The sequence below is a fragment of the Topomyia yanbarensis genome, chromosome 1 (assembly GCF_030247195.1).
Source record: "Topomyia yanbarensis strain Yona2022 chromosome 1, ASM3024719v1, whole genome shotgun sequence".
In the NCBI taxonomy this organism is placed as follows: domain Eukaryota; kingdom Metazoa; phylum Arthropoda; class Insecta; order Diptera; family Culicidae; genus Topomyia; species Topomyia yanbarensis.
This window is the reverse complement of record NC_080670.1, coordinates 77,755,261-77,770,668: the sequence shown is the minus strand read 5'-3', so window position 1 is coordinate 77,770,668 and position 15,408 is coordinate 77,755,261. Positions and strand designations below refer to the sequence as shown.

The window sequence follows — 15,408 nt, the reverse complement described above, 5'->3', positions numbered from 1 at the left end:
TTTTTGTTTTGTCCCCTTACGGGCCACCAGTGTCGACTTCCTCAATGATGATGCTGACTGTTAATTTTGAGATACTAGACGCAGTTTTTGCCGTCAATATTATATGAACAGCAGCCACAAATTTGGCAATTGTTTGTTTTTCAGGTGATCGTATTGGAGACTATGGATGTGCAAAGATGTAACGTGTATGATGATATTATCGCATTGCGTTTTGTGCGTGCAGGGTCAGCTAGGACGAAATCCTAGCTGACCCTACCCGTCTAATTCCTAGATGAGTCCTTTATAATAAATTACATTTTTTCCAAATGTGACAGGAATCTTTTAATGGCCACGGTTCAAAGAAGTTAAGTTTGTTTATTGGGGCTTTAACCTCCTGGTCGTTCGCCCGCGGTTCAAGTAAGAGGTATCAGATCTTGTAGACGAACATTGATTTTCTCATCATCCATATATATGAGAATCAACCACGTATTACAAGTTGCAAAATGACTGGTTTCGCCTAGGCTAATTTGTTGAGTAACATAAGTACTGAATGCCTGACAAGGTAGAACTCGTTAAAGGCGATGTTCGTAAGCATAACCTCTATTTTCACCTTCAGCAAATATTCCCCATCATGAAATTCGGTTATGCAAAAATTCCAGAAGTCAATAGCCTCCACGTTTGGCTGGAGCACCACTTCTTGCTTCTACGATTCAATCATCCGACGGATCACCCCAGCAAGAAATAAAGTAACAGTTTCTTTTGTTCTTCCGACGAGTCACACAATATGAAAGGAAGTGTGTTATCAGACTCGGCATACTGAGTAGATATCGTGACCGATGTCTTCGGTGGCTCGAAATAGCAATCTTCCTCACCATTCTCCCATTAATTTGTTGAAACCAAACAAGATACAATTTTTTTACGAGTTACCGAAAAACATGTTGCTTCTTAAATTTATTTTTGAAAAGTTTCGGGGGGGGCTTTAGCCCCCTAGCCCCCCCCTCTGGCTACGTGCCTGTGTATATTACACGCAAATCCACTAATACATTCTTGAAATGGCGTCATTGTCAGAAAATTTTGCTCTAATTTTTTCGGACAATGACGTCACTCGACCTAGAATACCAATGCAAGGCCTGATTAAGTAGACCATATATAGAAGGACTGCGTCGCATGTACATATGAGAAATGTTTCCGATCGTGCGCTCGCTCTCTCTCTCTCTCTCTCTCTCTCTCTCTCAACTATCATACCACTCATGTAGCCTCGATTAGAGAATCGTGTTCACCTTATTTGCTCAGCATTCATCCCAACTTCGGGCATCATTTCTCGCCATCGTGCTTTGTCTATATCAACAAGACTATTGCACACAAATGCAGTCTCCCCTCTCACCTATATCTTGAAGCAGGAATTCCTCCGGCAAAGTATAGCCTTTTTCGTTCTATGGTAATATACCGGTAGATATTTTTAACCAACTTTAGATATTTAATTACCCAAACCAATTATATACTACAGTTTCCATTCTACGTAAGAGAGGGATTATTGAGCAAAAGTGCGCCAGATATAGATTATGCAGTTCACTTATGCTCGAAAATGTAGAGATGCCAGCTTCTGCCTTTGAACTGTCCACATAAAAACAAATAAATGCTTTGGTAAAGAAATTTATATTTCTTCTGCACTCAATTCCAATCTGCATGAAGTTTCAGTCAGTTGAAAAGTTAATGAACGAGGGAGGCGGTGAATCTGAATTCTGGTTTCAGTTAAAGAGACTAGAATAACAAAGAGACGCCATCTTAATTAAGTGAAAACAATTGAAGACTTTTTTCAATAGGTCCAATCTGCAAAAGAGAGCCTCTTTATGTTTACTTTCTCTTTGCGAATTACTCGGTCACCTTTATGATTTCCCTTCAACTCTATACATAATAAGCTAGTAAAAACCTTGGTCTTTCGAAACATACTGATAAATGTTTAAAAAGTTTTATGGTTTCGCAGTAATAAGCGAAAGAGAAAGCGAAAAAAGAGGGCTCCCATTTGCAGATTGGACCTAATAAGAAAAGTCTTCAATTCAACTAGCAACCAGGCTACAGGTCACAGGCAACACTGCAAGTGTGTAGGCCTCACCAAACTTGTTTGTTGTTATTCGGTTTGTTTCTTCTAACCAATATAACAATTCGATGCGACTTCTTGTCTGCTGAGTTTCTCGACCAGCTAAAACATAGTTATATCCGCAGGAATCGTATTTTGCAGCAGCAAAACCATATTAGGCCAAAATTTATTATTTGCATCATTTGGTATTCGTTTCCCTCATGCTGAATTTCGTGCTCCCATCAAACCCTTTTCTCTTTAGCGTTTCTAAACACGATAGCAGAGGTTAAAATATTCGCTCATTCTCACGACAAGCAGTTTATCTTGTATTTATTTATTTCGTCAATCGATGTAGACTACAGATTTCCTTAATAGACCTTTCTCGTCCGACCTAACACCTGTTTTTCTTATTTTTAATCGAAAGATTACACATTTATAAGAACATTTCCGTAAAAATGAGATTTTTAGGAGCTATCATGATTTTTTAATGATTTTTTAAAATTTGAAATATGCAAGAATGTTGAATATTTTTTTCACCTTAGCAAGAATGGTGGGACTTAAAATGTGCGTTTGGGCAGCACTGCTTTGAATATTTTCACTTAAGTTCTTGGCAACGCGGTAAATGAAGTGGTGAATCGTAGTACAAAATTCATTAGCAATGTAAACAAAGTAAAATGAACCTCTCGCTGTATGAACATTGCATGAAAATGTTTAACCTCACTTTTTTGACAGTTCGCAGAGCTTGTTTACATAGACTTGGAATTTTTTGTATTCGACCACAGTATGAGAAACTTGATTTGGTTCGCTTTTAAATGCGAATAGCTTGTATTAACAAGCTCACTAGGCTTTCAATTTTATTTGACGTCATTAGGCAATGTTCCGTTAAATTTGGCATTTGGTTTTTACTTGTCCACGATTCGTTGAAGAAAGCGATTTTATTTGTTGCGATCATTTTAACTTTTGTTTTTTTTTTGCTGAATTACAACGTTAGCCACGAAACATTTTGATGCTCTCGTAATTGCGTTGCAAATGTCCTTGAAATTATATACATCGCTTCATAGGTCCGCACCAATTGCAGTCGCTTCACATCGCCGGAATCGAGTTAGCTGATGGTCCAGCCTGCGTCACACTCGGCTATCGCTGCACCAATGGTAGCTCCCCACCAGGCATCTGGATTAATTGCTCAAATCGCTGCTATTGCTGGTACCGGCTCCGTCGGTAATACCGTTGGACATACCCTCATCGGAATGTTCAGCGGTTCCGATTTACAAGAGGACAGGCTGCCCCGGTATCGGGCAAGGGAAACACTCCGGCAGGACCATGCTCGTGGGAGATTAAGCAGTTATTATCTTGTACCCAAGTCCAGGCCGAGTGTGATTCGTAACAATTACCAAATTTGTTACTATGTTTTAATTGCCGCAAGGTTCTACTGTATCGATTTTGTTGGCTATTTTCGGCAAATTTGAGACTAAGAGAAACGAAAGCAATGAAATTGAAAGACGGATAGGTATTCTAGAGCGAATCAGTTATAAACTTAGAACGGAAAACTAGAACTAGGCAGGCTCATATGGGCATGATCGAAAGGAAATGTGAAGAATTTTTTGCCTTCTGCATAGTAGGAGTTGGGCGTTCCACCCAAGTCTACCGCATGGTCTATGGTAGAACATAACTCATCATCATGTTTTACCGCCGACGCCGGCAAAAAATTCTTCACAAATCCTCGCCTAGAACGACCATGCGATCATTCTTCTCCCTTTCTGCTAGCATCAAGCCGTGACGTATGCATTCAATCGACACCAAGCTATCGGTGTCGCACCGATCCTATTGTGATTGAACTACATTCCATCTTTCAATTTCATTGCTTTCGTTTCTCTTAGTCTCAAATTTGCCGAAAATAGCCAACAAAATCGATACAGTAGAACCTTGCGGCAATTAAAACATAGTAACATATAAACTAGTTGGTAAAAAAGTAGATGAAAATTCGATTTCTGCTAGCTGAGCTGTGTCATTAATTGCTATCAGCCATCCGTGTGTGCGGAACGAAAAAATAAATAAGTAGTTCAATCACAATAGGATCGGTGCGACACCGATAGCTTGGTGTCGATTGAATGCATACGTCACGGCTTGATGCTAGCAGAAAGGGAGAAGAATGATCGCATGGTCGTTCTAGGCGAGGATTTGTGAAGAATTTTTTGCCGGCGTCGGCGGTAAAACATGATGATGAGTTATGTTCTACCATAGACCATGCGGTAGACTTGGGTGGAACGCCCAACTCCTACTATGCAGAAGGCAAAAAATTCTTCACATTTCCTTTCGATCATGCCCATATGAGCCTGCCTAGTTCTAGTTTTCCGTTCTAAGTTTATAACTGATTCGCTCTAGAATACCTATCCATCTTTCAATTTCATTGCTTTCGTTTCTCTTAGTCTCAAATTTGCCGAAAATAGCCAACAAAATCGATACAGTAGAACCTTGCGGCAATTAAAACATAGTAACATATAAACTAGTTGGTAAAAAAGTAGATGAAAATTCGATTTCTGCTAGCTGAGCTGTGTCATTAATTGCTATCAGCCATCCGTGTGTGCGGAACGAAAAAATAAATAAGTAGTTCAATCACAATAGGATCGGTGCGACACCGATAGCTTGGTGTCGATTGAATGCATACGTCACGGCTTGATGCTAGCAGAAAGGGAGAAGAATGATCGCATGGTCGTTCTAGGCGAGGATTTGTGAAGAATTTTTTGCCGGCGTCGGCGGTAAGGGGCCGTACACAAATGACGTAGCTTTTTTTCGGCGATTTTTTACCCCTCCCTCCCCCCTCGTAGCATTTGGTCACAAAATTCTAACCTCCCCCTCGTAAATAACGTAGCATTTACCTACCCCCCCCCCCTCATTCTGTTCAACGCGGCCGGTGGATTAAAAAAAAATTATATATGTTTTTCAATAATTTTAAATACTACATGTCCTTTCAAAATGTTTGACGACTTTTATCAACATTTTCATTATAACAGCAAATAGCGTTCAAAATAAGCCCATTTCATGACAAATATATTGTTGATATTTTTGTTTTGAATTTTATATGTCAAGGGGAGCATGAAGAGAAGTTCTCTCAATTCATAATCCTGCAGCTGCTAATGATTCTAAGAAGCATGTAAATTACTAAATTATGTTTGGTTGAATCCGAAAAGAAAATTTAACTCAGATGCTAGCTGAGTTAAACTAAGTCTAATAGTTATTTATGTGAGATTATAATTCCGCGTATCGTAAAATTTACCTCATTGAAATCGCATGAAAAGTAACTTGTGTGAATTTGAATTTATTTCTCTTGGGATTGGAGAAACATTAAATTGTTTTCTCAAATCAATGGGTTTTGATGCCCGTCAAAAAATTTAAACTTAATTCTACGTCGCACAACTTTTGACCCTACCCTCCCCCTCGTCACACTTCGTCACAAATTTGGTATATCCCCCCTACCCCCCAAAATGCTACGTCATTTATGCATGGCCCCTAAAACATGATGATGAGTTATGTTCTACCATAGACCATGCGGTAGACTTGGGTGGAACGCCCAACTCCTACTATGCAGAAGGCAAAAAATTCTTCACATTTCCTTTCGATCATGCCCATATGAGCCTGCCTAGTTCTAGTTTTCCGTTCTAAGTTTATAACTGATTCGCTCTAGAATACCTATCCGTCTTTCAATTTCATTGCTTTCGTTTCTCTTAGTCTCAAATTTGCCGAAAATAGCCAACAAAATCGATACAGTAGAACCTTGCGGCAATTAAAACATAGTAACAAATTTGGTAATTGTTACGAATCACACTCGGCCTGGACTTGGGTACAAGATAATAACTGCTTAATCTCCCACGAGCATGGTCCTGCCGGAGTGTTTCCCTTGCCCGATACCGGGGCAGCCTGTCCTCTTGTAAATCGGAACCGCTGAACATTCCGATGAGGGTATGTCCAACGGTATTACCGACGGAGCCGGTACCAGCAATAGCAGCGATTTGAGCAATTAATCCAGATGCCTGGTGGGGAGCTACCATTGGTGCAGCGATAGCCGAGTGTGACGCAGGCTGGACCATCAGCTAACTCGATTCCGGCGATGTGGAGCGACTGCAATTGGTGCGGACCTATGAAGCGATGTATATAATTTCAAGGACATTTGCAACGCAATTACGAGAGCATCAAAATGTTTCGTGGCTAACGTTGTAATTCAGCAAAAAAAAAACAAAAGTTAAAATGATCGCAACAAATAAAATCGCTTTCTTCAACGAATCGTGGACAAGTAAAAACCAAATGCCAAATTTAACGGAACATTGCCTAATGACGTCAAATAAAATTGAAAGCCTAGTGAGCTTGTTAATACAAGCTATTCGCATTTAAAAGCGAACCAAATCAAGTTTCTCATACTGTGGTCGTATACAAAAAATTCCAAGTCTATGTAAACAAGCTCTGCGAACTGTCAAAAAAGTGAGGTTAAACATTTTCATGCAATGTTCATACAGCGAGAGGTTCATTTTACTTTGTTTACATTGCTAATGAATTTTGTACTACGATTCACCACTTCATTTACCGCGTTGCCAAGAACTTAAGTGAAAATATTCAAAGCAGTGCTGCCCAAACGCACATTTTAAGTCCCACCATTCTTGCTAAGGTGAAAAAAATATTCAACATTCTTGCATATTTCAAATTTTAAAAAATCATTAAAAAATCATGATAGCTCCTAAAAATCTCATTTTTACGGAAATGTTCTTATAAATGTGTAATCTTTCGATTAAAAATAAGAAAAACAGGTGTTAGGTCGGACGAGAAAGGTCTATTAAGGAAATCTGTAGTCTACATCGATTGACGAAATAAATAAATACAAGATAAACTGCTTGTCGTGAGAATGAGCGAATATTTTAACCTCTGCTATCGTGTTTAGAAACGCTAAAGAGAAAAGGGTTTGATGGGAGCACGAAATTCAGCATGAGGGTAACGAATACCAAATGATGCAAATAATAAATTTTGGCCTAATATGGTTTTGCTGCTGCAAAATACGATTCCTGCGGATATAACTATGTTTTAGCTGGTCGAGAAACTCAGCAGACAAGAAGTCGCATCGAATTGTTATATTGGTTAGAAGAAACAAACCGAATAACAACAAACAAGTTTGGTGAGGCCTACACACTTGCAGTGTTGCCTGTGACCTGTAGCCTGGTTGCTAGTTGAATTGAAGACTTTTCTTATTAGGTCCAATCTGCAAATGGGAGCCCTCTTTTTTCGCTTTCTCTTTCGCTTATTACTGCGAAACCATAAAACTTTTTAAACATTTATCAGTATGTTTCGAAAGACCAAGGTTTTTACTAGCTTATTATGTATAGAGTTGAAGGGAAATCATAAAGGTGACCGAGTAATTCGCAAAGAGAAAGTAAACATAGAGAGGCTCTCTTTTGCAGATTGGACCTATTGAAAAAAGTCTTCAATTGTTTTCACTTAATTAAGATGGCGTCTCTTTGTTATTCTAGTCTCTTTAACTGAAACCAGAATTCAGATTCACCGCCTCCCTCGTTCATTAACTTTTCAACTGACTGAAACTTCATGCAGATTGGAATTGAGTGCAGAAGAAATATAAATTTCTTTACCAAAGCATTTATTTGTTTTTATGTGGACAGTTCAAAGGCAGAAGCTGGCATCTCTACATTTTCGAGCATAAGTGAACTGCATAATCTATATCTGGCGCACTTTTGCTCAATAATCCCTCTCTTACGTAGAATGGAAACTGTAGTATATAATTGGTTTGGGTAATTAAATATCTAAAGTTGGTTAAAAATATCTACCGGTATATTACCATAGAACGAAAAAGGCTATACTTTGCCGGAGGAATTCCTGCTTCAAGATATAGGTGAGAGGGGAGACTGCATTTGTGTGCAATAGTCTTGTTGATATAGACAAAGCACGATGGCGAGAAATGATGCCCGAAGTTGGGATGAATGCTGAGCAAATAAGGTGAACACGATTCTCTAATCGAGGCTACATGAGTGGTATGATAGTTGAGAGAGAGAGAGAGAGAGAGAGAGAGCGAGCGCACGATCGGAAACATTTCTCATATGTACATGCGACGCAGTCCTTCTATATATGGTCTACTTAATCAGGCCTTGCATTGGTATTCTAGGTCGAGTGACGTCATTGTCCGAAAAAATTAGAGCAAAATTTTCTGACAATGACGCCATTTCAAGAATGTATTAGTGGATTTGCGTGTAATATACAACTCAAATATGGAGAGTTGTTTTGGTGACATACGTCGGTTACGTTTCGTGTGGATGTCGGGAGATAGAGAGAGCGTAAGATTGAGGGAGAATTTCAATATAACGATGACGAAGAAGTTCTAGTCAGCAACATGCGTCTTTCACTGAGCTTTGGGAATAGCTCATTCGAGTTGTAAAGTACGAATTACACGATACGTCACGCTTGCGTCACTGGTACAGCCCGTCAGAGGAACGTCAGAATTAGTTACATAAGATACAAATAAATGGACCATTCATACACAACGTCAACGGAACGGAACGTTTTCGATCATGCCCATATGAGCCTGCCTAGTTCTAGTTTTCCGTTCTAAGTTTATAACTGATTCGCTCTAGAATACCTATCCGTCTTTCAATTTCATTGCTTTCGTTTCTCTTAGTCTCAAATTTGCCGAAAATAGCCAACAAAATCGATACAGAATTACCAAATTTAGAAGTCCATATACATAGTGTACACGTGATACTTTTTTTGAATGAAAATAGTATAAATGTTGGCAAAATCCTGCAGCACTAGGATCAAAGATAGAGTTTTAACACCAATTCACTGTGCTTCTGTGTTTTTTTGCAAACGAACTATCAGGTCTATGTTTTTATTTAGTAAATGTTTTAATAAATATTAGTTCATTAGGAGTATGACTTATTTATATTTTGATGACGCGGTGAAGGGGTGGTTAAAGTGCGAGTCATATCTTGAAAATCGATCGCTTGAAAGTAGTATAAATGATTATAAAATGCGACAACATAAACTCATAACCTTTCGAATGGTTATTTAGCCATAGGTAACGAGAAAATAGATATGTTTTATTCATGTACAACAAAAATTACTCAGCAATAATTTATTATTAATTGTTACGCGTGATTTTGTCTCCAGTGATTGGTCAAAATTGGTCGCTTTTAGAATCTGGTGCTCTAAGCATAACTGTCCCATGTTAATAGCGAATCCCATAACAAATGGGACAGTATAGCGATCATACAGCTGTAACAGCGAATTTAGCATTGACATCAATATAACCAGGTTGGTTGCAAGCAGAAAGAACAATACTAGCTGGGCTGCTAGCTGTTTGTGCTACTTATTTTTGAAGCATATGAATTCAATGAAGCGGAATAAGCATATCATAACAACTTACCGTTCACCTATCTCGCCCTTACCGTCCTATCACATGTATTTTCATAGACCTGTGGCAGGCCGAGATGGGCGCATCTAGTTGCCATTGCCAGGATGTGTGTGGGACCAGCATATGCTACTAATAACACTTTCAGTCTATCAAATTAACATGGTTCTATGATCTAGCTTCAATGACGATGGAATATAGCCGAATCCAAAGCCTAACCCATCAGCGCATTTGATCATGTAATGGATATTACGAACGATTCACATTTGATTTCCGTAGTCACAAATTACCCAACCACTGGCAGGTAGCATAATCTTCGGACTTAGTTGTGAATTGGAACAGTCAAGCCTGACTTCCCGAGCTACATCTCCAGTATTGTCGTCCCATACGACTAGTGAACCTAAATGTGTCCCACACACATCCTGGCAATGGCAACTAGATGCGCCCATCTCGGCCTGTCACAGGTCTATGAAAATACATGTGATAGGACGGTAAGGTGGAGATAGGTGAACGGTAAGTTGTTATGATATGCTTATTCCGCTTCATTGAATTCTTATGCTTCAAAAATAAGTTAGATTTTTTGAGATCATAACCCGTTTTTCGGAGATTTTAATATATAAGAATGCATTTTTTTAAAAAATATTAATATCGAATGCACTTTCCCCTATTTTCTTTCTAGACAGACAACACAGTCAACAAGTCCAGGTGACAATGTCACACATGCCACCGTACTGCAAACAACCATCGATAAAACCTATGAGTGCGGAATGTGTGACCAATCATTCCCTAAGAAGAGACAGCTGGCAGTTCACAAGCGCGTACATGCCGGCACGCGACCGTACTCCTGTGATATTTGCGGTAAAGCATACACCAAGGGTATAAATCTAAGCCGCCACAAACGGATACACACCGGCGAACGACGGCACCGTTGTCGGATATGTGGTAGAGAATTTTTCACTTCTGAGCAATTGGATCAGCACCGGCTTACCCATAAAGATCAGGCTTACATTTGCGATATCTGCAGTAGGAAGTTTACCGAAAACAGTAGTCTCACGCGACACAGACTTATCCATGCAGGTGAGAGATCGCACAAGTGCGATATTTGTGGCAAAGAATTCATAACTAGTGCTGAACTCACTCGCCACATGCGCATGCATACTGGCGGGCGTCCGTATAAGTGTGATATCTGTGGCAAAGGCTACGTAGAAAGCAGCAGTTTGAAACGTCACCAGCGTGTTCACATCGATATGAATCTTGCGGATCAAATATTCAGTTGCGACATCTGTGGTAGACAGTTTCTTGAATCTAAAGAACTTGCGCAGCACAAACTTATCCACAGCAAAGATCGAGAATTCAGATCTGAAGTCTGGTGGCGGGTTTAAAAAATATTCTCACATAACTCGGCACATGCAAATCTATTCAAACGAACGCCCGTACAAATGTGACCTCTGCGGGCAGGAGTTTCTTCGAAGAGCACATTTGACCCAGCATAATCGCAGGCATGTTGGCGAACGACCCCATGACTGTGAATAGTGTGGAAAAAGATTCGTTGAACGTAGTCATTTGATGGGACACAAAAAGCTGCATGAAAGGTCAAGGAATGGTAGCAGGCGAAAAGGAAAAATTAAGGATTCTACCGTGACCGAAAGCATCCACGCGGTCACTGGAGGCGGTAATGGGAAAATAGAAGAGGAAAAGCAAGTTCTAACATAAATTATCTGATTGAAAGCAATGTAAATAGAAGTCTTGTTTATTATCAAAATGTATTTTATAACATTCTATATTTAATTGCGGCGTCATTAAATGGCCCTGTTATCAACAATCGACACTATAAAAATTATCCATTCCCTTACCAACGGCCTGCTGAACACTCGTAACCATTGTCTAGTAGGAGCTGTTCTAGTTCAAGCCCCACACACATAGCACACCATCCTTGCGACCAGATGCGCCCATCTCGGCCTGCCACTGGTCTATGAAAATACATGTCATAGGACCGCAATGGCCGTTTAGGGTGAACTGCAATAGGTGGCTATCGAGTCGGAACACTTTAACAGTGTGGCCCTGGCTGCCAGTCATGACTGTACCTCCCGCCACTTCCAAACATGTCACCGGTAACCCTACTGGTGAAACTCCAGAATACATCGAAGCTCCTCAACGGATGCGTTATGTTGAGCTGGCAACGCTGTGGACGGATTGCTGAAATAAACTAATGCTTCCTGTCGAACCGGTGCGTACGTGGGCTAAAAAAGAATAAGAATTAAGGCACTTGATGACATACTTATTGCTGACTGAAAATTAAATGACTTAGAATATACAGTATTTTAAAATAACAAGTAAAATCTGTCTGTTCTGCGCCCTAGGTGAGCTTAAAAAATTGCTTGAAACATAGAACTTACTTCGCCCATATGCAGACGAAAAATCCCCAATCGATCTGACAACCATGCGTGTACGTTTCCAGTCTCAGAGAATCGATTCGTTTTTTCAACCGTGCGACTATCACTTTGTCACCGGCGAGCTTTATGTTAGTTACCCCATTATTGTAGATGTTTTCGGCTTCATATATACCCTGCAATGAAACGTCCGTCAATAGTTGTAATAAAAAACAAGTGACTCCATACAATTTACCTTAAAGTTACCAGTCGTTCCCTCCCAGAACACCAACCGCCCATCTGCACACCCAATCTCTATGAAATTATCAAAAAAGTCCAGACACCAGATCGGCGATGTCTGGTAACATTTCTTCCGCGCTGAACCTCCTCCTCCAGGTGGCTGAGAACATTCGCCAGCGCTCATCTGCTGCCGGGGTGGGATGAAGCCGTATGATTGGACTTACTCTCCACCGCTGCTACATCATAGCTCTTGGTTGAATTATTCCACAAAAACCGGATTCGCAGATCCGCACAAATACCTTTTGGGCATACGCGATTATCATTTGTAAATACTGAACTGAACGGTAAAATGAAAATATTTTCCTGCATCTCATTCTGATGAGTGAACTGGTGAAGTTAAACTGTAGTTTTTTCTTCAGTTTGAAAGCAAAACTGGTCGGCGAACGCTCGGGAAACGGGAGACAGCTGATGTTTTGGATTAGTTGGCAGGATGAAAAACATAACAGATAGGTAGAGAAAACAGGAAAAAAAAAACAAAAAAGATGTCATCGATGTTTGAAGAGCACTTTTCACTTTAGAGCAGCGTTGTCAGATTGTTTTGTATAATAAGTTTGTTCTATAGTACACAGAAGTTGCTCCGGAGCAAACAGAAGCAGAAAATACTTGCTGTTTACTCCAGCTTGCTAACGGAAGAAGAAAAAAGGGAAGAGAAAATAGGAACGATTTTCTCTCTGTTTGCTCCGGAGTACTTCCACTTTCTACTGGTACTGGAACAAATCCAATATCGGTATAGTTCTAAATAAAAAAATAGGTATTTATCGGTATGAACATGTATGCCAACCAAAAGTTACCTGCAAATTATTGGTTTTAAATAATAGATCATTCTAATGTTATGTAATCAAACCTACCGAACTCAATCGATTTCAGAATCGGTTGTTGAGCTTTATTTGAAATTTTGATAGTAACCTGGCAGATTGCTGAATCAATTTCCGGATGATTCGATGTGGCGAAGACATTTTCAAAAAAGGTCCAAACGTAATATTAATTGATCTTATTATATGAAAATCGTTATTTATTGGCAAGAAAAAAGAAATCGGTATTTTTAGTAACTTTATTGGTTTTGAAATTGAAAATCGGTTTAGATATCGATAAATCGGTATATTCTGCACCACTGTTTTGGGGTTCATCTATACGTCAAAACAATGTTTTTGACAAATTGGAATGAACTCTTGGAGTTCATACCCAGTAAACAAAACGGCGAATAGTCAGATTAAAATAGATGCCGGCGAGCGGTAGGCTTCTGGAACTTTGTTATAAGCTACCCGCCGTAACTTTATTTCATATTCCCCACTCGAAGTTCATCCAAATGGTGTAAAAGTATGGAGAATCGAGGTAAAATAGGACAGGGGAATACAGAGTAAAATGGGCAGTTCGAAGAATTTTTGATTTTTTCAATAGTTAGAGACACCAAATTAACGTGACACTATTCAGAATCGATCCAGCGATGAAAACGGAAGCTGTTCTGCATATAAAAATTTTTGACGAGAAAGGTCTATTACTAATGTGTATATATCGTGAATTTAGTATAAATGAAGCAATTTCGGGTTTCACAGAATCATCCTCTTACGCGTTAGAATTTCTTTTGTGTATAAAATATTGTTTTAGTTTCAGTTTAGACATTGTAAAATCAATTGAGTCGCAATAGTGATTATAAATAGACATCATTTGATTTATGGGGCTATATTTTGCATAGTTTGTGCGAAAAGGAGTTATTGGAAATATACTTCGATTTCGTAGCTGTCGTGAAGGTGCATAAAAGTTCAATTTGGATAAAATTTCAGCTGAATCGATACGATGCGAAACGATATTATTAATGAATGAGAGCATTGCAAATTCGCGACGCTCCTTTAATGTTTGAATATTGATAAGCAAGCAGCGTGCTTCATAAGACGGCAGAAGGAATGCTGTCCATCCTAATTTACGAAGGGCAAATAATAAAAACTGTTTTTGTACCGATTCTATTCGTTCTTCATGTCTGCTTGAAAAAGGGGACCAAATAATACTGCAATATGCATATGCAATATATAATGTTTTTATTGTATAAGGATCTTCAAAATGATAGATAAAGCGTTTTATAAAACAGCATGTTGTTAGCCTTGTGTATCATTGTGTTATAATGATCAATAAAATTTAACTTTGAATCTAATATAACACCTAAATCCCTAATTCTTTCACATTTTACTACAGTCTGATTTCCTAAGGTAATCTCAACATTCGGTGTTTGTCGTTTTCGACTAAAGGTTATTGAATTACACTTTTTCACGTTCAGTTGTAAGAGGCTTTTTTGACACCACATGTGGAAAATTTGTATTTCGTTTTGAAATGTATTAATATCCTCGGCGTTTCTTATCTCCAAATACAGTTTCATATCGTCCGCATAAATTGGTATTTTCAGTTTTTTGAGAATGAAGGAGATATCGTTCACGTATATAATAAACAATAGAGGGCCTAAATGAGAGACTTGTGGAACTCCTGAGGTGACTTTAATTGGATTGGATTGCTTTCCTTTAAATTTAATTATTTGCTGACGTTCGGAGAGATATGATTCTAACCATGTAAGTAGCCCAGGCTCAATGCCGATCTTTGTCAATTTATAAAGTAACATTGGGATGTCAATACGATCAAATGCTTTACTAAAGTCTGTATAAAGTGTCTCCACATAGTTTCCATTATCCATTGCAATTAGTGTATAATTAATAAATTCTAGTAAGTTTGTTGAGGTCGAACGACCTTTGAAGAAGCCACGCTGGAGGTTGGAAATTCTGTTTTTTATTTGAAGAAATATTTTTTTTTGTTAATGATTGATTCGAAAAGTTTCGGGATACAAGAGATTATGGTTATCCCACGATAATTACGTACGTCAGATTTTTTGCCAGATTTATATATAGGCACTAAAAAGATTTTTTCCATATTTTAGGGAACTGTCCAGATTGCAAAGACATATTAAGCAGCCAGAACAATGGGGCAGTTAATTCGGTTGCTAGGTTTTTCATAAATAATGGTGGAATTCCATCAGGGCCAGAACCTTTTGATACATCTAAATGTTTTAGAGAATTGAAAATGTCTTCCACTATGACATGATTGACACTAATATCCAGAGGAAAATCGGGAAGAAAAGCGAAGTAATCGCGATCATGGTCTTGTTCAGAAAAAGTCGTATATATTTCTTGGAAGAATGTTGCAAATAGGTTGCAGATTTCTTCCGAGCTATCACGTACGTTGTCATCCAAGTGCATTGTTGATGGGAAATTGTCTGATTTTAATTTAGTTTTTACGTAGTTGAA

The 15,408-nt window shown here is 38.8% G+C and overlaps 1 protein-coding gene and 1 long non-coding RNA gene across 3 annotated transcripts in view; one reads left to right on the top strand and one right to left on the bottom strand.

Moving 5' to 3' along the window:
• Nucleotides 1–15,408, top strand: part of LOC131677986 (uncharacterized) — a 122,362-nt gene that overhangs the window by 86,078 nt on the left and 20,876 nt on the right. The window contains exon 2 of one of the 2 annotated variants that reach the window (XR_009303514.1): nt 10,135–10,532. The exons of the other annotated variant lie outside the window; for it this stretch is intronic. This is a non-coding gene — a long non-coding RNA (uncharacterized LOC131677986). The remainder of the gene's footprint in view (nt 1–10,134; nt 10,533–15,408) is intronic. 2 annotated transcript variants of the gene reach the window in all.
• Nucleotides 11,562–12,305, bottom strand: LOC131677983 (uncharacterized). The gene is made up of 3 exons (XM_058958096.1): nt 12,081–12,305; nt 11,852–12,021; nt 11,562–11,695 (listed from the first exon to the last, which is right to left on the bottom strand). The coding sequence occupies exons 1-3, from the start codon at nt 12,246–12,248 to the stop codon at nt 11,662–11,664; spliced, it is 372 nt and encodes a 123-aa protein (XP_058814079.1). The 5' UTR covers nt 12,249–12,305; the 3' UTR covers nt 11,562–11,661.

Bases quoted from the DNA above. Each gene is read 5' to 3' on its own strand.
- LOC131677983 (XM_058958096.1), bottom strand. From the start codon at position 12,248: ATGAGCGCTGGCGAATGTTCTCAGCCACCTGGAGGAGGAGGTTCAGCG. The intron at 12,022-12,080 runs GTAAATTGTATG...GTTTCATTGCAG, and splicing joins GAACGACTGGTAACTTTAAG to GGTATATATGAAGCCGAAAA. The intron at 11,696-11,851 runs GTAAGTTCTATG...ATTCTTTTTTAG, and splicing joins TTCGTCTGCATATGGGCGAA to CCCACGTACGCACCGGTTCG.